This window comes from Gopherus evgoodei, chromosome 2 (assembly GCF_007399415.2).
Source record: "Gopherus evgoodei ecotype Sinaloan lineage chromosome 2, rGopEvg1_v1.p, whole genome shotgun sequence".
NCBI lineage: Eukaryota > Metazoa > Chordata > Testudines > Testudinidae > Gopherus > Gopherus evgoodei.
The window spans coordinates 47,898,797-47,920,748 of record NC_044323.1 but is presented as its reverse complement, the minus strand read 5'-3'; the positions used below and the strand labels follow the sequence as shown (position 1 = coordinate 47,920,748).

The following is a 21,952-nucleotide window of genomic DNA, read 5'->3' as shown; positions in this document are numbered from 1 at the left end:
ATCATCCCCCTGCCCCCAGGGAGCATGTCCCACAATTTGAGGACCACTGATTTAGACCTTGCCAATTCTGCATGGATTGATCCCTAATGGAATATTTGATTATTACTTACATTACATGCAGTAATATGCTACCCTTCCTAATGCTGTTATGCTGAGGTCTGGGCAATCACAACACCTCACTGAAGCTGTTGGGTGTAAGAGCCATCTTCTATTCAGGGTAAATGAGAGAACAATTACATGCCCCTTTATTCAGTGATAGTTGAAATAATAGAAAATCACAGCCCTAGGACCAGCACACATGCAAGCCTAGGCAATGGCTGAGCCATGCAGTCCCCAGCAGTTTCATGTGGGTCTGATTACAAATATAGGGCAGGGTATTGAAAAGACTGCAGCTGTGTGTCTGGAAGAGAAGCAGCAAAAACATCACAGAAGCACAGAGAAAAGACAGCAAACACCTGAGAAAAAGCTGAGAGCACGCGCTTTTGGGCAGTGCGCTGCAGGAAAGAGGCTTGGATCTGTGAGCAAAAAAACTGACTCCTGCTGTTTGATTCCTGCTGTGTTCAGGGAAACAGGACTTTGCACTCTTCATAAATAAACAGGATTGTATCAAAGAAATACCTGGCTATCATCAATTTCTCCTCCTACCAACCCACAAGATCCGAATAATGGCTAACCACTTGGGTCAGAAGGGTAACAATACTATTTAAAATGTGTAACCTTGTTTTGTGTAATAAAATAAAAAATATTTTAACTGCCCTAACATTCTCCATCCAAGCATCTCAAACTGTTTTGCAAACATTGATAAATGGAGCTTAATCACATACCTGTGAGGTTTATAACTATTTGCTCCATTTTACAGAAGGAAATAACCAAAGCAGAGGATCAGTGACTTGCTCAAGATTACACGAGAAATCTGTAACAAGCCTTAGAACATCTGATTCCTAGTCTCATGCCTTAAGACCATTCTTCCTCCAGTGGAGTGAATCAGAGAGGAGTCAAATCAAAACAAAGGGCAATATGCTCATTGATTTCAAAAGCTTAAGATTTGACCTATACTCTACACCAGGGGAAGGCAACCTATGGCACGCGTGCCGAAGGCGGCACACAAGCTTATTTTCAGTGGCACTCACACTGCCCGGGTCTTGGCCATCGGGCCGGGGGGGCTCTGCATTTTAATTTAATTTTAAATGAAGCTTCTTAAACATTTTAAAAATCTTATTTACTTTACATACAACAATAGTTTAGTTATATATTATAGACTTACAGAAGGAGACCTTCTAAAAACGTTAAAATGTATTACTGGCATGCAAAACCTTAAATCAGAGTGAATAAATGAAGACTCGGCACACCACTCCTGTAAGGTTCCCGACCCCTGCTCTACACCTTCATTTTTCCTTGAACATTCTGAAGTGTGTGGTTGAGCAACATGTGGATTAGAAAGGTTCTACTGTATTCATTTAACATCTAACACTTCCTCTAGATCTCCCAGTGAGTTCTGTCTTCTGTGTTTAAGACATTTCTGCAAAAACACATGACAGGTCTACTCAAGTATGTAAAGTACCGCAAATGAGTAGGCACTAGCAGGAGGGGGCCTAAAATTGAAACCACCTGGGGGCAAGCAGTTTTAATTTGTGTCTTCTCCAGCACCAACTACACCATCAACACTTAAATAATCTCTAAATACTATATTAAGGGCTAGTCCACACAGCACCACAGTGTGAAATAGAGGGATGTGAATTACAGAGTACTCCACAATTCACACCCCTCAAGTTCGCACTGTGGTACAATGTAGACAAGTCTAAGTAAACATGGGATCAGGCAAGCAAATATTTTCCTCTTCCACACTATGATTTGTGAATGTTTTAATCCTCATGTAGTAAATATCAAAATAAATTACAAGTGAAAATGTTTTACAGAGCAAAGATTTGTAAAGCAATTTACAACATCAGATTATATTTCAGATTCTTCCCCCACCCCACCCCCACCGATTTATATTTCTGGATATGTTCTTGTGAGGTAAACAGTGAATAAGAAATACAAATAGTATTGCCATTAACAGAAAGATTTGCACTGAAAATGTACTCCTTGAGCTGATTTTTTAAAATGAAGTTTACCACCATCCAATTAATGAGAAATTGGAAGAACATTATTTTATCACATTGTACCATAGTCTAATCACAACATTTCTTGTAAAACATCTTCTCAGAGATTCTATCAAAATCCTGTAAATCAGGTCTCTTGAAGAAGGTACTATTTGAACAAGTCCCTTCTAATAGGAAAATAGAGTATATTACTCAGTCATTTTGTCAGGCAGTGAGGGAGATTATAAGGTGAGAACTCGATTGAACACATCCTCCCTTTCTGGAGAAATATCAGTAGAAGATGAAAGTCACTTACAACCCCATCTCACACACAGGGGTAGCTCCAGGCACCAGCACACCAAGCACACGCCTGGAGAGGCAAGCCTTGGGGGGCACTCTGCCAGTCGCGGCAAGGGCAGCAGGCAGGTTGCCTTCGGCAGCTTGCCTGCGGAGGGTCCACTGGTCCCGGGGCTTCGAGGGACCTCCCGCAGGCATGCCGCCGAATCCACAGGACCGGGGACCTCCCACAGGCAAGCCGCCAAAGACAATCTGCCTGCCATGCTTGGGGCGACAAAATACCTAGAGTCGCCCTTGCTCACACACACAAGTGTACAGCTCTGTCAGCAGATCTTCCAACATGATTACATGTTACGGAAACTTCATGGAAGATGGGACAACATAGACTGAGGATTTGTGGGAAATTTAGGACTAAATTCCATGTTTCTAAGTTACCAGACCACTATCCCCTTAGCAGAACAGTCATTTCACATACTATGCTGCCCTGGCTCTCATACTGTGGCTGCATATTGCTATCCCATAACAAGGATTGGGTTTGTTTTTTTTAATTAATTACTATTATTATTATTATTAATTATTTAAAAAGGTATAGTGACAGACTAACAATATCCTGGATAAACTTTATGGAATTAAGATAAACTTTACTGAATTAAGTTAAACCTTACTGAATTAGGTTTAATATCTTTGGGGTTCACTGTATTCAGAATGCAAATGTGTATGTTTTATTTTGGAATTGTATGTAACTTCTCCAGAAGGAGGGGGATGAGCCCTTTGGAGTCGCCCCCCTGGAAAAGTACGCAGATACTAGTTCAAAGCAGGTTCTCCAGGGACCAACAAACAAAAAGGGGTTTTAGATAAATAGACCAGTTTTAAACAGGCTCTTGGCCTTCTTCTTGACCCAGCAAATGGACAGGACCCCTGGTCTACAAAGGGTCCCAATCCTTAGAGAAGGATTGGAAGGACTGGGCCTACTGAGGCCCCATAAGACTGGGTGCTTATTCTGAGATGAAGCTGTGATAGACTTGAAAGCACAAGGAAACTCCGTGAGTGAGGTTTTGAAGTACTGTTCCGGCCAGCACCCCTATTAGTGTTAGGGGTGATCTCTGGTAACCTTATCATCATATGTGTAACTTCTTGTATTGTTTTTAATGTTTTCTCTGTAGTGCTTTTACTTTCAGAATAAAACAGAGTTGCATAGGAAGTACTGTGTGGTACCTTATAATGGTGGTCAATTACTCTGTTATTAATCTCTGAAGAGAAAGAAAACAGGCCTGCTTAGGCGGAGTCTCTTGCAGAGATACCACTGTACAGTCAGGGGACTGTACAGCCTGGCAATACCCTGATCAGAAGGAGTGAGTTGTGTCACCACTGAAGAGAGGTGATGGCCAGGAGAGCCTGAAGCTTAGAGTGGGTGCCCTTGCTGAACCACAGAGGGGGAATACAGGTGCAGTTGCCCTGAACTGTGACATGAGTTACTGAGGAAGAAAAGTATCAGAGGGGTAGCCGTGTTTGTCTGGATCTGTAAAAAGCGACAGAGTCCTGGGGCACCTTATAGACTAACAGAAGTATTGGAGCATAAGCTTTTGTGGGTGAATACCCACTTCGTCAGATGCAGTGGGAATTCACCCACAAAAGCTTATGCTTCAATACTTCTGTTAGTCTATAAGGTGCCACAGGACTCTTTGTCGCTTGAGGAAGAAAAGGAGCAACAAAAATCAAAATGGAAAAAAGGAAAATGAAGGAGAGAGACTGAGAAAGAAAAAGAAATGAAAACAGATGGAGACAGAGGGCCTAATACTGTCTTTAATGGTCACAAGCAGGGCTTCAAAAACCCACTAGCTCACGAAGAGTAGGAAATAGGATTTTTTCCCATATAAGTGCCAGCACCTTCTGTAGAATCTCATTTTCCCCACCCACAGAAAAAGTCTCTAGCGCTCATGGTTATGTAGATAACCTTAAAAATGTGAACAGTGTGTAACTAGTGCACTAATAGCTTCCCAAATCTGCAGAGAGAGCTCCAGTGCCATTGCTGCTCAGTGTCCCAGGAGTCATTGTTGGGGGCTGGAGAGGAGGCCCAGTCACTGCCCCACAGAGCATTCTTGGGAGGTTTGGCTGCCTTCACTGCTCATAGACTCATAGACTCATAGACTCTAGGACTGGAAGGGACCTCGAGAGGTCATCGAGTCCAGTCCCCTGCCCTCATGGCAGGACCAAATACTGTCTAAACCATCCCTAATAGACATTTATCTAACCTACTCTTAAATATCTCCAGCGATGGAGATTCCACAACTTCCCTAGGCAATCTATTCCAGTGTTTAACTACCCTGACAGTTAGGAACTTTTTCCTAATGTCCAACCTAAATCTCCCTTGCTGCAGTTTAAGCCCATTGCTTCTTGTTCTATCATTGGAGGCTAAGGTGAACAAGTTTTCTCCCTCCTCCTGATGACACCCTTTTAGATACCTGAAAACTGATATCAGGTCCCCTCTCAGTCTTCTCTTTTCCAAACTGAATAAACCCAATTCCTTCAGCCTTCCTTCATAGGTCATGTTCTCAAGACCTTTAATCATTCTTGTTGCTCTTCTCTGGACCCTCTCCAATTTCTCCACATCTTTCTTGAAATGCGGTGCCCAGAACTGGACACAATACTCCAGTTGAGGCCTAACCAGCGCAGAGTAAAGCGGAAGAATGACTTCTCGTGTCTTGTTTACAACACACCTGTTAATGCATCCCAGAATCATGTTTGCTTTTTTTGCAACAGTATCACACTGTTCACTCATATTAAGCTTGTGGTCCACTATGACCCCTAGATCTCTTTCTGCCATACTCCTTCCTAGACAGTCTCTTCCCATTCTGTATGTGTGAAACTGATTGTTCCTTCCTAAGTGGAGCACTTTGCATTTATCTTTATTGAACTTCATCCTGTTTACCTCAGACCATTTCTCCAATTTGTCCAGATCATTTTGAATTTTGACCCTGTCCTCCAGAGCAGTTGCAATCCCTCCCAGTTTGGTATCATCCGCAAACTTAATAAGCGTACTTTCTATGCCAACATCTAAATCATTGATGAAGATATTGAACAGAACCGGTCCCAAAACAGACCCCTGCGGAACCCTACTTGTTATACCTTTCCAGCAGGATTGGGAGCCATTAACAACTACTCTCTGAGTACGGTTATCCAGCCAGTTATGCACCCACCTTATAGTAGCCCCATCTAAATTGTACTTTCCTAGCTTATCTATAAGAATATCATGCGAAACTGTATCAAATGCCTTACTAAAGTCTAGGTATATCACATCCACCGCTTCTCCCTTATCCACAAGGCTCGTTATCCTATCAAAGAACGTTATCAGATTAGTTTGACACGATTTGTTCTTTACAAATCCATGCTGGCTATTCCCTATCACCTTACCACCTTCCAAGTGTTTGCAGATGATTTCTTTGATTACCTGCTCCATTATCTTCCCTGGCACAGAAGTTAAACTAACTGGTCTGTAGTTTCCTGGGTTGTTTTTATTTCCCTTTTTATAGATGGGCACTATATTTGCCCCCTTCCAGTCTTCTGGAATCTCCCCCGTCTCCCATGATTTCCCAAAGATAATAGCTAGAGGCTCAGATACCTCCTCTATTAACTCCTTGAGTATTCTAGGATGCATTTCATCAGGCCCTGGTGACTTGCAGGCATCTAACTTTTCTAAGTGATTTTTTACTTGCTCTTTCCTTATTTTCTCTTCTAAACCTACCCTCTTCCCGTAAGCATTCACTATACTAGACATTCCTTCAGACTTCTCAGTGAAGACCGAAACAAAGAAGTCATTAAGCATCTCTGCCATTTCCGAGTCTCCCGTTACTGTTACCCCCTCCTCATTGAGCAGTGGGCCTACCCTGTCCTTAGTCTTCCTCTTGCTTCTAATGTATTGATAAAAAGTCTTCTTGTTTCCCTTTATTCCCATAGCTAGTTTGAGTTCATTTTGTGCCTTTGCTTTTCTAATCTTGCCTCTGCATTCCTGTGTTATTTGCCTATATTCATCCTTCGTGATCTGACCTAGTTTCCATTTTTTATATGCCGCCTTTTTATTTTGTAGGTCACGCAAGATCTCAAGGGTAAGCCAAGGTGGTCTTTTGCCACGTTTTCTATCTTTCCTAACCATCGGAATAACTTGCTTCTGGGCCCTTAATAGCGTCCCTTTGAAAAACTGCCAACTTTCCTCAGTTGTTTTTCCCCTCAGTTTTAATTCCCATGGGACCTTGCCTATCAGCTCTCTGAGCTTACCAAAATCCGCCTTCCTGAAATCCATTGTCTCTATTCTGCTGTACTCCTTTCTACCCTTCCTTAGAATTGCAAATTCTATGTTTCATGATCACTTTCACCCAAGCTTCCTTTTACTTTTAAATTCTCAACAAGTTCCTCCCTGTTGGTTAAAATCAAGTCTAGAACAGCTTCCCCCCTAGTAGCTTTATCAATTTTCTGAAATAAAAAGTTGTCTGCAATGCAGTCCAGGAACTTATTGGATAGTCTGTGCCCCGCGGTGTTATTTTCCCAACATATATCTGGATAGTTGAAGTCCCCCATCACCACCAAATCTTGGGCTTTGGATGATTTTGTTTTGGATGACCACTGCTAGGGTGGTCGAAGGTACCTGACTGCCACAATTAGGAGCAGAGCACTGGGGGGGAGGGGGTGCCACTCCCATCCATTGTAACAGGATTACCGGGAGGAAGGGGAGGCAATGCAATACACTGATTAACTGGAGAGTAAGTTTTAAATGATCTATAATATACCTATAGCAGGGGAGACAATGAAAGGCTGATGAGAGGGCAAAATGGGTACAATTGTACCAGGTGCCTGAGCTCAGGGGGTCCCCAAAAGTCTATAGCTTTGGTAGAGCTCCAGCAATGGGGCCCCAAATTTCTCTCAACGGCCTGGGAGGGAGAACCACTAATAGGAGGCCAGGGCTTTTGGACCCTGGCGAATGAGACAGATCAACCAGGAGGAGACAGGATGGGAGGGGATGTGGCACAGGAGGGGCCCTGGCCATTAGTATTTTTGCTTCAAAAGTAGGCCTTGTCCTTTAGCTCAGTGGTTCTTAACCAGGAGTACATGTACCCCTGGGAGTACGTAGAGGTCTTCCAGGGTGTATATCAACAGGCTACATGCATAGCACTAGTAAAGTCAGTACAAACTAAAATTTCATGCAATGACTTGTTTATATTATTCTATATGCTATACACTGAAATGTAAAGTACAATATTTATATTCCAATTGATTTAGTTTATAATTATGTGGTAAAATGAGAAAATACGCAATTTTTCAGTAATAGTGTGCTGAGACACTTTTGTATTTTTATGTCTGGTTTTGTAAGCAAGTAGTTTTTAAGTGAGGTGAAACTTGGGGGTACATGAGACAAATCTGACTCCTGAAAGGGGTATAGAAGTCAGGAAAGGCTGACAGCCATTGCTTTAGCTAGCAAGTGTTGAATTTATTTTTCAAGTCCTGGCCTAAAAGTTTGCTCAATTTGAGCAGCATCATGTAACTGGATACTCTCAAAAGGAAGTAGCAGTGCATGCGCCACATACGGGCAAGGTCAATGCATTGCACAACTCCTGCTCCTTTCTGTGGGAAAAACATTTATGTGTAACTTGTTTTCTTTGTGCCGGAAGTTCTTCAGGACAGGGACCATGTCTTTAGGTGCACTGACAGCACCTAACGTAATCAATCTCCCAACTTGCCTGAAGCCACTAAGTGCAACTGCAATATAAATACTAAAGACTGTCAACATGTGTATGTCTTAGATAGCATCACACATACCTCAAATTTCAGCCCCGCCTCAAACTTTCCCCATATATCCTGCCCGGTTGGGAACACAGGGCCAGAATCTTCAGTCCCTTAAAGCTGTGGGGGGGGGGTTATTTTGTTTTTAAACAAAGTTTGGCCCGTGCAAAGCAGCCTTAACTAGCCTTCCCCAACTAGGAGGCTAACACAGGTGATGTGACTGTGGAATACCAAGCACCCAGCAATCCACAGTGGCTGAAACGGCCTTTCAAAGGTAAATATCCCTGAAGCTAGTAATTTTCACCTGGGACCAGAATGGCAGCCACACAGTTCCAAGATTGGAGGAATGCTTTGTGCAGCTCAGGATTTGAGACATAGTGTGCACAGTGTATTTAACTGTACTGACCAGGTAAACTACTAGCACACTCTTGTGCACCATGGCAGAATTTCCTTTGGCCCCACACATTGTACGTGCTACTCTTTGCAGCTGGTTTCTGGCTGTTTGCTGGGGTTTCTTCTGCTTTGTAGATGGACAGCATTTAGTCCTTACTATTTAAATTAGTGACATTTTACCTATTGATTTTACTTCCTATATTACAGCATTTCCCAAAGTGTGGGGCACATGCCACTAGGCTGCGACAGACCAGCTAGGGAGCCACAAACAATTGGTCCTCGTTTTTTTTGAAATATATTTATAAGAAGTCTCTTGCTGCTATGGTTGCAAAATACTTGAAACAGTGACCCAAGTATACCTAATTCGACAATGTGAACTTGCTGAGACTATGAATGTCCATAAGGACAGTTTACAACATTGGCCTTTAAAGTATTTAGTTGCTCATCACAACATGATGGAAAGGAGAGGAAGTATCACACTGTGAAGTTTGACACTATTTACTGTCAGTGACCTCTCATTTAGGGTAGTCCTTTAACACCACATTTCAGGATTGTGGGTGGGACTGGTTTCAGACTCCTGAAGAGAAGCACAGCTTTTACAAGTTTAGGAAACACTATTAAATTTAATTACATTTTCCTGAAAGCTTACCTCAAATCAGTTACATTGGGAGGAGGATGGTGTAAGCAAGGATTACAAGAGGGTGTTAATGAGTATCAAATCAAATTAATGCTGGCTTTGGACATCAGCTAGTTTATATGCTCCACTCCTACACAAAAATGCCTGGAGTAGAACAATATTTGAATTGTCATTACACAGACTGAGCTACTAGTGTATTATCTGAATTTTAAAGATGTGTAAAGTAATGCACAGAGAGATTACATGCCTTACCCAAGTTCACAAAGCAATCATTGACACAATATAGAGCTCAAGGGTACATCCATACTGTGGAGACTATGCATAGCATAGATGCAGTCTACACCAACAGAAAGGGTTTTTCTGTTGGTATGGAAACACTACCTCCCCAAACAATGTTAGCTACATCAACAGAAGCACTCTTCCACTGACAGCTGCATCTACGCTGGGTATTCTGTCAGCATAGTTTTTCACATACCTGACCGATGTAGCTATGCCATTACTCTCAAGTGTAGATCAAACCTTGTGACCTACCCACAGACCATACTTCTTTCTCAAATGTTACAAAAAGTTTGTTCTTGAACAGCTGCTGTCCCCTTTACTGGTCTCCTTATTGGTCCATAGGACCAGCAGGGACGTGAAGCAGGCACAAGATGGGGACAGAAAATGCAGTGGAGGCCAGAGAATCACAAGTTTCCATGACACCTGCAGAGAAGGATTCTCCTTCCACGTTCCCCTCTAACCTGTACTTACCAGCCATGGCAACATGTCCAGGCTGTGATCTTCTGTCACTGCTGGCTAGCTCCAGGCTGTGCTCTTTGACATCTCTGGTTATGTCTACACTCCAATTAAAAACTTGTGCCTGGCCCGCACCACCTGACTCAGGCTCATAGGACTCAGCCTGTTCCACTGCAGTGTCGACTTTTGGGCTTGGTCTGGAGCCTGAGTCCAGAACCCTACAAGGTGGGATGGGCCCAAAGCTCGGGCTGCAGCCTGAACCCAGACATCTATACCACAGTGAATAGCCCCACAGCCTGAACATACTCTCTGAGGGAATTACAGCGTGTGCTACAGGGAAGAAGGGAAAGTAATCAAGCAGCATTTATTTTCAAAAATGTTTACTGCAGTTCTTGCTCTTAGTGAAAAATCTTCCCACCTTTTTTCACATGGCCAAGAGGCTGCACAAGTTTTTGCAGATAGGACAAAAAACAACTACACAGGGTTCTCTCAAACCATTTTCTCCTCCACTTCTTCTCCCACTGCAGCTTTTTCCACAATTTTCCTCCTCTCTGCAGTAGGAGATGCTCAGGGCCAAAATAATTAAAACAGTGTTCCTTTCCTTTTGAGTGGCAGAAGTTGTCAGGGAATGTTTTATAGTAACAACACTGGTGATCATATTAGTAATAAAAACTGAAATACTGGAACAAAGTTTTTAAGGACAACCTGGCCCAATTCTGCTCCCACTACAGAAGTTTTGCTACTGAATTTCAATGGTCTACGCCCTATTTCTTCGAGGTCAAATCAAATTTTTCCCTTGCTAATTACAACTCTCTGTTGTGAGAGTAGAAATTTCAGGTAATTGAAAACAACTAGCAAAGCTCCACTTTCTCAGATACCCCACTAGAGCACACATGGATAGCATAACCAATGATGAAATTTAAGAGAGTTTATAGATGTGAGAAAATAGAGATCAAATATAAATGGGAAAAAACAAAGGATAAAAAGTTATGTTTTTTTTAATGTCCATGTCTCTTATCACTTACACATATGGCTTTCGAGGATCTGTTTTCCTGATGGGCAGTCACCATTACATAGAAATATATAATACTACTTGAACTTAACTGAAATAAAACTTCTCTTTACATTGGGTATATGTATCGTTAAGCGTTCAAATAACAAGAATATTTTTAAAGCAATCATGCTGCTTTGCTCAACAGTAGGAGACACTTATTCAGGACCACAGAGAGTTTTATAGCTCACTACTGTTAGGAATGGAAAAATCTACAGAAAAAAAATTTGAACAGTTTAAAAATATAAAAAATTAGCCTGTGTTAACTTTGAATGTGTCCCTTTGTTACTTTCGCTAAACGATTATCTGATTCAGGATAACTTTGATTTGAGGAATACCATTTCCATAATTTGTAGATTTTCCAGGAAACTAGAGTCTTGCCTATTAGAACTGCCTGGGGATGTCGGTAAAGAAAGCTTCCCAAAAGCCTGTGTTGTAGATTACACTCTCTACATCATTTTTAATAAGACTGGAATAGAAGAGGTTAGCTAAATTATGTGAATGATCTATAGGGCCATATATAATCTCTTGGATTTGCGTGTTGAGATTTTTGCTCAAAGAATTAAATGCAAACTAGGTATTTGCAAAGCATATCCCAGTATTATGTCTTTTAATATTTTGTTTTTAATTAAAGTGACCTTATTCATGGAATAAGGAATACAAGATAAAGTTCTCTCTTACATATAGAAGGTTAGATTTTGCTTGCTTTATTCACAAGTACTTTCCATAATATCAACATGCTTGACATGGACATTGCTGATTTAGAACTCATACATTGTAAACAAGTTTATTTTAACCACATTACAAAACCCTTTCAATTATAAAAAGTGAAATAATTTTTAAAAAGCCAGTTTTGTTTCTATTTATGTTCTTGTTTACTTTGTGCATCTCTTGCAACTCAGATGATAAAAGTCAATGAAGTCAGTTTCACTTTCTGATCCTTGATGCTGCAATGCTGCTTCAGGTTTCAACCATGGTAGAGAAATGTTTATTCTCTTTGTGTAAAACAAAATTATGGAAACATTTCTATTGGTCTTATAAATGCTTACTTCTCTACATTTCAGTTTGGGGAAAATTTTAAAACTATTACTAACCCTTCACTGAATTCCATGTTTATTGTCACATAGTGATTTCTAGATCAAATTTGCTCAGTCCACAAATAAAAAAAAGACTATTTTTCTACCTGACAGGCTTGCAAATGTATCCAAGAGTATGAAAATCAAGATGTATTTTTCCTGACTCCTGCATCACCAATAATATAAATTCATTGCATCACCACCAATAATACAAATTTTTCCCCAATATATATCACAGTGGCCAACTTTCATGAGCTAAATAAGCACTCTGACTTTCACAATAAGCCAAAAATCAAGCTAATCCCATTTCAAAACAAGCCAACATCTAAGAACCCCAACACTTTATGTGGCTAGATCCCCCCGGCATGCAGTCTGAGACTGTGATGGGCCTGCTGGGCACCCGTCTCTCTCCCCTCCTTGCCCCTGCTTGCCCTCCCTTGCCACTGCTTGCCGAGAGCCGATCAAAAACAAAAGAAGCAATAAGCCACAAGCCAAACATACAACAAGCCAAAAACTAGCCAACAAGCAAGTCACAAGCTAATTAAGCCAAAAACAAGCCCAATTTCTGTTTTTTTTTTCCCCATGGGTTTGGCATGTCTGATATATATCTGTTTAATCTTATTGCTTTCAATGGGATTCAAAGTTCTAATTGCAAAGCCAAATTCTGCCCTCAATTATAACTGTCCAACCCCTTCAGTCCAATTGAACACTGTCTTCCTTTTAATGTAGTCATTTACACCAGTGAAAAGTGGTCTTAAAATGCTCCCTTTCTAATTTGGTAATGTTTAGCATTCATTCTGCATAGCTATAAATGACTATACAAGGGGGAAGGCAGTGGAGAATCAGGCGCATCTTCAATGGGATTGAATAGGTGTAACAGTGGTTAGAGTTTGGTCCTGTAACTGGAATTTAGTTAACTGTGTTGATTAAGTATGAGATAGAACAGAATCCGGCTCACTCACGTGCAGCTGGATCCACAAGGATAGGACAAGTTGCAAAAACGTTTATTTTTCACACTAAATTAAGTAGTTGTGGTCTCAGAATACATAGAGGAAGTAGATGAGTCAAACCAGATGGAATCATTTTTACAGTGTCACTTTTCAGAAAAGAATCTTAGTTTTCTCCTAGTCTGCACCAGCCCAGTATTTGGCTCTTTAAAGACTGTCACGTGTGCCAAATACCTTAGTGTTTTTTCAGTGTGGATAAGTGTCCATTGGTAACTACACTGAGATTATCAAATGCACTTCATTTGCAACCCATGAGTAATTCAGTTCTGATGCTGAGAGCTAAAATGCTGTTGTAACAAATCATTGTGCCCCAACTTTCCCCAACTTAAAACACTTGAAGCAGTCCACATTCTTAGATGTTATTTTTAACAATGTTTTTACATCAAGTATATTTCAGTGGATTGACTTTTAAATTACTTCTAGTATATGTCAATGTACATAAGACGCTAAAGCACCTATATCAGAAGTGAGCAAACTACAGCCCGCGGGACCTTCCTGCCCAGCCCTTGAGCTCCCGGCCGGGGAGGCTAGCCCCTGGCCTCTCCCCGGCTGCATCCATGCTGCTATGCAGGCAGTGCTCTGGGCCGTGGGGTTAAGCGCTCCTGCCAAGCAGAGCAGCAGCACGTAAGCTCTGGCCAGGCGGCGCGGCTGCCAGACATGCTGCTCTGAGTGGCAGGATAAGGGGGCTGGGGCAGAGGTTCCCGGGGGGCAGCCAGGGGACAGGGAGCAGGGCACGCTTGGATGGGGCGGAGGTTCTGGGGGGCAGTCAGGGGGCCGGGAGGGGTTGGATAAGCATGGGAGTCCCAGGGGGCCTGTCAGGGGGAAGGGGTGTGGATAGGGGTCAGGAGACGGGGAACCCAGGAGGTTGGATAGGCGTAGGATCCCGGGGAGCCTGTTAAGGGGTTGGGGTGTGGATAGGGGTCAGAGCACTCAGGGGACTGGGTGCAGGGAGGTTGGACAGGGGGTGGGATCCTGGGGGCGGTTAGGGGTAGAGATTCCTAGGAGGGGGCGGCCAGGGAACAAGGAGCAGAGGAGGTTGGATAGGTCAGAGGTTCTGAGGGGGGCAGTCAGGGGATGGAAAAAGTGGGAAGGGGCGGATAAGGGGTGGGGGCCAGGCTGTTTGGGGAGGCACAGCCTTCCCTAACTGGCCTTCCATACAGTTTTGCAACCCCAATGTGGCCCTCAGGCCAAAAAGTCTGCCCACCCCAACCTATACTAATACCTACTTTACTGAAGTAGATATTAGTAAGAAGCATGAAAAAAGACTGACTGTTGAAGAAGCTAGCAATTAAAGGTTACTGATGCAGATGAAGATTAATGATCCAATACTAGTGGATAACTGTCGCTGTTCAACAGCACATTATATTTCATACCATACAGTATTTCACTCCAAAACTTTAATTCTTCACAGATGTTCTTTAAAGTAACAGCAGCTGTTTGGAATGCATAAGTTATTTTTAAATTTCAAAAATAACGTAAATATGATGGTCACCATACAGATGCCTTTTATATTTCACCATGCTATTTATATATTTATAAAGTCCTATACATCAGAATGTGTATGTTTCAATTACAAAGCCTCACAAACCTGAAACTCATTCTCAATTTCTCCTGGTTTAATCAACCACAAAGTAGACTAAGAAATGAGACAGGGCCATCAGAACTCAGCTCCCTTTAAATCATTTGAAATTATGCTCACTTCCCAGCTACAACAAAAAATGGTCTCAAGGACCTCTGCAAGCTTTTCAGAATCAGATGCAGCTGTCAAAAATCTACCCTGAACAAAGTTAAGCTCAAATAAGAATCAAAGTTTGGGGAGAGGAAATTACCTTAATTGGAGCACTGCTAAACTTAATTCTTCTGTTTGCTGGGATTTCATCTTCAGCCGGCAATCCAATAACTTCAGCATATTCCATATCAGGTTCATAATAGTTGTTTTCATCACTGTCATCTTGATCATCCTGTTCTGTTCCTGTCTCTCCCCAGTCAGAATTATACCTTGATCGCACCCTGTAGACGTTATAGTCAGAGTGCATATATACATGTGAACTCTGAAAGTTATTCAAGTCTTCCTGGACTTCCTTTCCACTGGCATCATCATAGGGGGATTCAGTAGCATCTGAAGCTACATCTGCTGCAAAATCACCACCTGCTACCAAGTTTCTTGGTATGTCTGCAGCTCCAGTGCCAACACAGGCGCTCTCTGCATTTTGTGAATGTTCTTTTTGTTGTAAAGAAACTTCTGTATCTATTTTTTCCTTAGTCCTGGTATAGGATTCTTCACGCTTTTCGCTGTTAATGCTGGCCAATTCTTGTTTAGTTGCTGCACAAACATCAACAGGATCAAAACTTGCTTCCTTATTCTTCCTTATTTCTTCATTTGTTTTTGATACTGGCAAAGTGCTATTAGAAGCTTCTCTTATTGTTGAAGACGTACTGTTTTGCTGAAAGGTCTCAGCAGATACGGAACTTGTAGTTTGTTTGGCTGGTGAAGACCAGGCACTAGCATCTTTTAAGGGACTGAATCCATCAAGGTTTGCAACAGTGGAGGACAGATTTTCAACAGTAGATGACAGGTTTAGTGGGTAGTGACCAGTTACAGAGTATTCTTCATTGTTTTCTGACTTTTCTAAAACTATTACAGTATGTGAATCAGTGTTTTCAAACACTGCACTGAGCTGACTCACTGTTGGAGAGATGGTCTCTGTCCTTGAGCTAAGACTGTCCAATGAATCAGTACTGCCTCTATTAGACTTAGAGCTGCACCACTCATCTTGGAGTTCATTGGAAACTACTGGCTCTTTCTTTGGGGAATAGCGATTGGAATGTCCCATTTCATGAACATTTCGTTCAAACATCTTTCGAGTTTCAGTAAACTTGGAATAGAAAGGACCACCATGCACAGTATCAAACCTACTAATCCTTTCTGAAACTGAAGACTCTAGTTTTACAACTGAGCCATCTGCCTTCTCCACAAATTCTTTGGGTCTAATTCTTTGAGGAGACAGGGGACCACTTTTCCCTCTGGTTTTAGGGGTAACTCCAGTGCTCTCGCTGGGCTCCATGCCCATCTGCATAAATAAGTTTTTAATCCTGTTGACGTTTGAGCCATATTTCCTCCCCCTGCTCTGCTGAGAGACCTCTCCTTCATCTTTCGTTTTTTGGTCTCCATCTGATTTAGGTTTGTCAAAGGTGCTTTTTAGTGCCTGGAACTCAGTTCTGTAAGCATTCCTGTGAGGAGAGGCACTTCGGAGGGTTGACCTTTCTCCTGAAGACTCTGTTTTCATCATGTTTACTTCAGGAGTGCAAAACCAATATACATAGTGACTGATATACCACTCTCAGCCTTCTGTTATTAGTGAGATTCTGGTTGAGAAGAAAGTGCCTCTCAGGTGGCACTGGTCTCCATCAGGGCCATATTCAGCAGGTATTCTGACAGATACTATCTAAATATGTGCAAGCAACCATGACACCAAACACAGTGGCAAGACTGATAGCTTTCCAGAACAAATGTAGATTTAACCTGCAACAGAAAGTACAACTTTTTGAATCGAGTCATGCATTTGTATTTCTTCAAATCTAAATCAATTACTTCAATTTTCAAGTTATTTGATATAACTGATATTTAGAAATAAAAATTAAAAACAAATGCAGGGATTCATCCTTCACACAGCATCATTACCAAAATGCACACATGTATTAAAATTCTAAAGCAGACTCAATTTGCTAAAGATTCAACAATTAGACAGTCTGAAAAAGTTTATACGCCCACATAAAAGTAAATTTCCTTCCAAGTACTAATTAACATGCCACTATGACAATGAAACATGGCAGTTTTGTGATGTTCAGATGTATGCTATGAACATATTACAACATAAACAAATTTGTCTAGGTGAAACACAAAATTACAAAGAATAAAATTACAAGGAAAACAATGTCACCAGTGTTTCATTGCAGTCAAACTTTTTGACTGGAGATGGTAAAGGACAAAATAAACAGAACTAAAATCTCAGTGTTATTTATGTCTGGGCACGAAATACTTCATGCAAACGTGATGACTGTGTTTCCCTGAGCTGCTAACATTTGCAATTTCACCTAGGTTGTCTCTGAACTACACAATAGTATGCTTTGAATGGTGTTTCTATGCAGAGACCAATGATTCAACAATGAAACAACATTCAAAAGAATTAGAAAAATTGCACTCAAAAGGTATCATTCTGTGTTGAAAATAGTGAAGTGAAGTTTAATAAGACTTGCCCCTTTCCACTTGCTGTACTATTTTAGCATGACAAAGAGCATGGAAGCATCTAGCGAACTACAAAAAATGGAGCTACAGGCTAAATCTCTCAATCTTCCAGTTCACATCTGCGTGCCCACTGAGTTGCCACACCAAAAAAGGCTATGTTTTAAATATAATAAACTGCATGGAAAGTTACATGATTCAACAGGACGAATTTAGAGATTCTTAGTTGGGGGGCAGGGGGGAGACTGAGTGGTGTTTAAGGTAAAGGATGAGAACTCAATCTGATTCCAGTCTGAACATTAGCCCAGAGAATTGCAGGAGAACAACACATGACTAATCGAGAGCAAAATCTCTCTCATTAGCATCCTTCGGTTTCCTTATCTTCCTTCTAGCCTATCACTTATTGCTGCTAGTTCCAAATGCAATGCATGAGGACTGCTGTGCTCCTCACTAATAGGGAGGAATGCTATAATACTGCAGTCACACCTAGCATTTTAGAGCAGGAAGATTACGGATCAAGTACCTTACACATTTATTCGCCAGTCTTTAAGCCTAAGAGGTTATTTTAGACTAAGCAATATTATGTGGCTATTAATACACAATCCCCTCATCACCTTCCTGAAAGAGAACACACTCTTAGATCACCTCCAAACTCAAGCCCAGCTAGCCATGCACAAGCAGGGGAGGGTTGCACACAGCTGTGGCTCAACTGCTGTGCAGGGGCGCTGGAACCATTGGTACAGTGGGGGTGCTGAGCGCCATTGAACCAAACTGTATACCCGTATATGATGGAAACCAGTTCAAACCAGCAGGTGCAGCAGCAGCATCTCTACTACCGTGGATCATCAATTTAAAAAAAAAAATCAACAATTATGGAGAAGGGGGGTGTCTGTAGCAGTTTTTCCTTAGCCACCGATCATTTCCCTTTGCCTCCTCCTTTACAGACTCCAGCCGATGTTTCCAACGATAATAAGAAAAAGAAAGGCTAACTTAAGGTAAAAGGATCCTGTCTGGCGTCACAGCAAACCCCTCCGAAAGGGGAAGTGCTGCGAAGAACCGGTTTCTCCGGACTGAAAGGCGAGAGGATCCCACACCAGCGTTGGCCCAAGAACCACCTTGCGTAGGAGCAGCAGCCGTGGCAATCACGGCAGGGAGCAAAGCACAGTGGCCATAAACCCCCGTCTCTGGCTACAGCGTATAAGGAAACAAAAGCCCCCGGGCATGTCTCCCCTTGTCGCGCACACAAGCTGCACCCGAGTCCTAACTTCAGCCCCTGCTCCCCGGTGCGCGCACGGCCCCTTACCCGGGAGAGGAGCTGCACGCCGGGTTGGGCTCCTTCCACCTCCCGCGGCTCCCTGCGCGCTCAGAGCTGCGGCTCCCGCAGCTCCCGGCTCCGGCGCGGCTGCCGCCCCCAGCCTGCCAGCCGGCAGCAGCCTCCGACTCCGCCACTCAGCGCCATTGCAGGCAGCGGCGGCTGGGGCAGCGACACGCTCCGCGCACACGGAGCTGGGGGGAGGAGAGCGCTCCCGCGCCCCGCCGCAGCCCGGCGCCCGCCCCGCGGCTCCCCGGGGGCCGGGCGTGCGGAACGTCTGCGCCGCGCGCGGGGGTGCGCTGCCAGCTGCCGCCGCCGAGCGGAGGCCGAGCGCGGGCGGCGGATGACAGGTGCCTCACCTCCGCGGCGAGCTGCAATGGTTTGTTCCGCGGGGGGGCGAGCCACGCTCCCGCTGCAGTCCGGCCGCACAGCAAGCTCACTACACCGACCGCGGACCCTGCTGGGCCCCCGTGGGCGCCTCCTCCCGCCCGGCGCGCCGCATCGGGCCCCGCGATCGGCAGACTCCCCCTCCGGTCTCCGGGCAGGTCACTTCCTTCCCCTGCGCGCTGGGGAGGCTAGTCCCTCAGCCGTAGCCATGGCACTAGGGCCCCGCGCACTGGCCGGGGCGCGGGAACCCACCAGCCCGTCACAGAACAGCCCCTGGGGACAGCGAGCGCAGCCGCGGGCCGCTCTCCCTCTCGGGGCTTCACTAGGGGGCAGAGCCCGAGGAGTTCAGAGCCGGTGGCGAGGGACAGAGAGGCACTTGCATGGTGCACCTGCTGTAGGCTCCTGGCGGCTCAGCCTCCCCGGCTCCGGGACTCCCCCGCTGGCTCTGGGATCCATTGGAAAAGGGGCCCCGCCGGCTGCAGGTGAGAATGATGCTCCGTCCTTACCCCACTGTCGGTGCAGACAGGCAGCGTCATCCGCAGGCCAGACCGAAACCAGCGGGCTTCTTTTGAGGAAGAGCAAAGCTGCACTTGAGCCTCAATTCTGCAATAAGCGCCAGGGGAGAATTCGTTGCAAGATCAGGATCTTGGACTTCCCGCCCCCAGTTAATTTCTTTACGTCAAATGGTCTTTGCACAACGTGCAAACAATTAAATAGTGAAAAAGATAATAAAGTGGAGTTACAATATATGCTCATTCATCCCCTTAAATTTCAGCAAATGTATTTTTTGCTGGATTGAACAGATAAGGCTACACTAGTTTCCTGTCTTAGACTCAGAGCACACAAGCAGCTCAGCCACTACTGGCATTAGGTAAATATTGCTCGTGCTCCAGCATTCCCCACAATAATTTCCAGGTTTTGAACTGATGATAAGAAAAATTCCAGAGTAGGAGATCCAGCAACCTCCTAAAGTAGTTTGGGAAACTGGCACTCCAGAAGGTAATGATTTTTAAATCATATAGCAACTCACATATAGAGTTCATTTATTTAATTGCTTAAGTGTCCAGGAGATAGCTTGAAGATGTGTATGATTAAAAAAATGAAAAAAACAAAAATGCTACATGTATTTCCAGTCACTTATGTCCTGATTCCATAAAGATTTAGGTAAGTGTGTAACTTTAAACACAAGTCGTCCCATTGTTTTTTTGGGACTAAGGAAAGTATATAAAGTTACACACTTGCTTACATGTTTACAGGCTTAGAGCTTTGGTTATTCAATGAGTATCAAATATGCTCAATTCAAAATCTCTCTGTTTCTGTGACATTCAATATCCAACACATAAATATTGATGGGAAAACAAGTCCCTTTCAAGATTGATTGCCTATATGATACGGTTCCTTCTTTTTCAAAGTTATTTTAACAAGCTGACATAGTAAGGGACAGAAATAGAAATGAATTTAATAGAATTGGGATTTTTTTCCCAAACTCAAATTGTGCTTTTCCAGAAAACGTTTGCTCTTTGAGAAAAGAAAGTTTCAGCAATCCAAGTCAATTCAGTAGGAAAGTTACTAATATTTAGGAACAAAAAATTCCCACCTTTGCATAAGCATGGCAGCATCTAGCACCATGGGGTCCTGATCCATGACTAGGTCTCCTAGGCCAGTGGATCTCAACCAGGGGTACACAGAGGTCTTCCAAGGGGTACATCAATTCATCTAGATATTTGCCTAGTTTTACAACAGGCTACATACAAAGCACTAGCGAAGTCAGAACAAACTAAAATTGCATATGGTCAGTGACTTGTTTATACTGCTCTATATACTATACACTGAAACACAGGTACAATATTTATATTCCAATTAATTTATTATATAATTATATAGCAAAATGGGAAAGTAAGCAATTTTTCAGTAATAGTGTGCTGTGACATTTTTGTATTTTTATGTCTGATTTTGTAAGCAAGTAGATTTTAAGTGAGGTTTAACATGGGGATATGCGAGACAAATCAGACTCCTAAAAAGGGTACAGTAGTCTGGAAAGGTTGAAAGCCACTGCCCTAGGCCCTGGAAACCATCAAAATACTCAGTGTACTGCTATGTGGGAGTACAGGCACTTAAAAAACAGCTAGACTGCTATGTGCAGAGATCACTGCCTATCATGCTGACCAGCACTCTCTCATCTGTCAATATCAATCTGTTGTCTTTTGGCAGTACCATCTCAAGTGAGGTTCCCTGGATCAAGACACATCAAATAGAATAGGAAAGGCAAGCCAGGTCTTTGGAAGACTTCGTCATAGAATACTCAACCAGCACACAATCAGTCAGTCAATAAAATTGATGATATCCAATGCAGCAATAGCATTCCTGCCATATGGATGTGAAACAGGATAGTTTACCACAGACACGTTAAGCAACTTAAAATTTTCACATGCACTGTCCCCTCTCAGTTCTGAAGGTCCACTAGTGAGACAAAGTCTCAAATATTAACATCCTTAAAAGCGCAAAAATAACCAGCATTGAGGCAATGATCATAAAAGCTCATCTGAGATGAACAAGTCATGTTATCAGAATGGGTGACTTGCATCCGATGAAGTGGGTATTCGCCAATGAAAGCTCATGCTCCAATACGTCTGTTAGTCTATAAGGTGCCACAGGCTTCTTTGCTGCTTTTTCAGAATGGGTGATTATACATGCCTGAAAAAGTTTTCTGGGGTGAGCTGAAATATGGAACGTGCAGGAGGAGTTATCAACGAAAAACTCTTCAAAGACACCATTAAGCAGAATCTCACCTCGTGTATCATAAACATTGATAACTTCAAAGACATAGTCAAGGATAGACCTGAATGAAGATCAGCTATCAGTAAAGGTTGTAAATGCTTTGAGGACAACAGACTTGAAAAATTGATTGAAAAAAGGCCAAGTGTCATTCCAAGTCTTCAGCTGGAGCCTGCACATTCCTGT

The 21,952-nt window shown here is 43.0% G+C and overlaps 1 protein-coding gene across 9 annotated transcripts in view; it reads right to left on the bottom strand.

Moving 5' to 3' along the window:
• PPP1R9A (protein phosphatase 1 regulatory subunit 9A) overlaps positions 1-19,692 on the bottom strand; it is a 258,577-nt gene extending 238,885 nt beyond the window's left edge. For 3 of the 9 annotated variants that reach the window (XM_030550587.1, XM_030550588.1, XM_030550593.1), the window contains exons 1-2: positions 18,596-18,710; positions 14,879-16,572 (exon numbers count right to left, since the gene is read on the bottom strand). In XM_030550587.1, the coding sequence (XP_030406447.1) occupies positions 14,879-16,339 (1,461 nt within the window). In that variant the 5' untranslated portion in view covers positions 16,340-16,572; positions 18,596-18,710. Of the gene's footprint in view, positions 1-14,878; positions 16,573-18,595; positions 18,712-18,963; positions 19,031-19,497 lie in introns of those variants that run through there. The other 6 variants (XM_030550590.1, XM_030550591.1, XM_030550586.1 and 3 more) reach the window with 5 other exon arrangements.
• Positions 19,693-21,952: the final 2,260 nt, after the last annotated feature.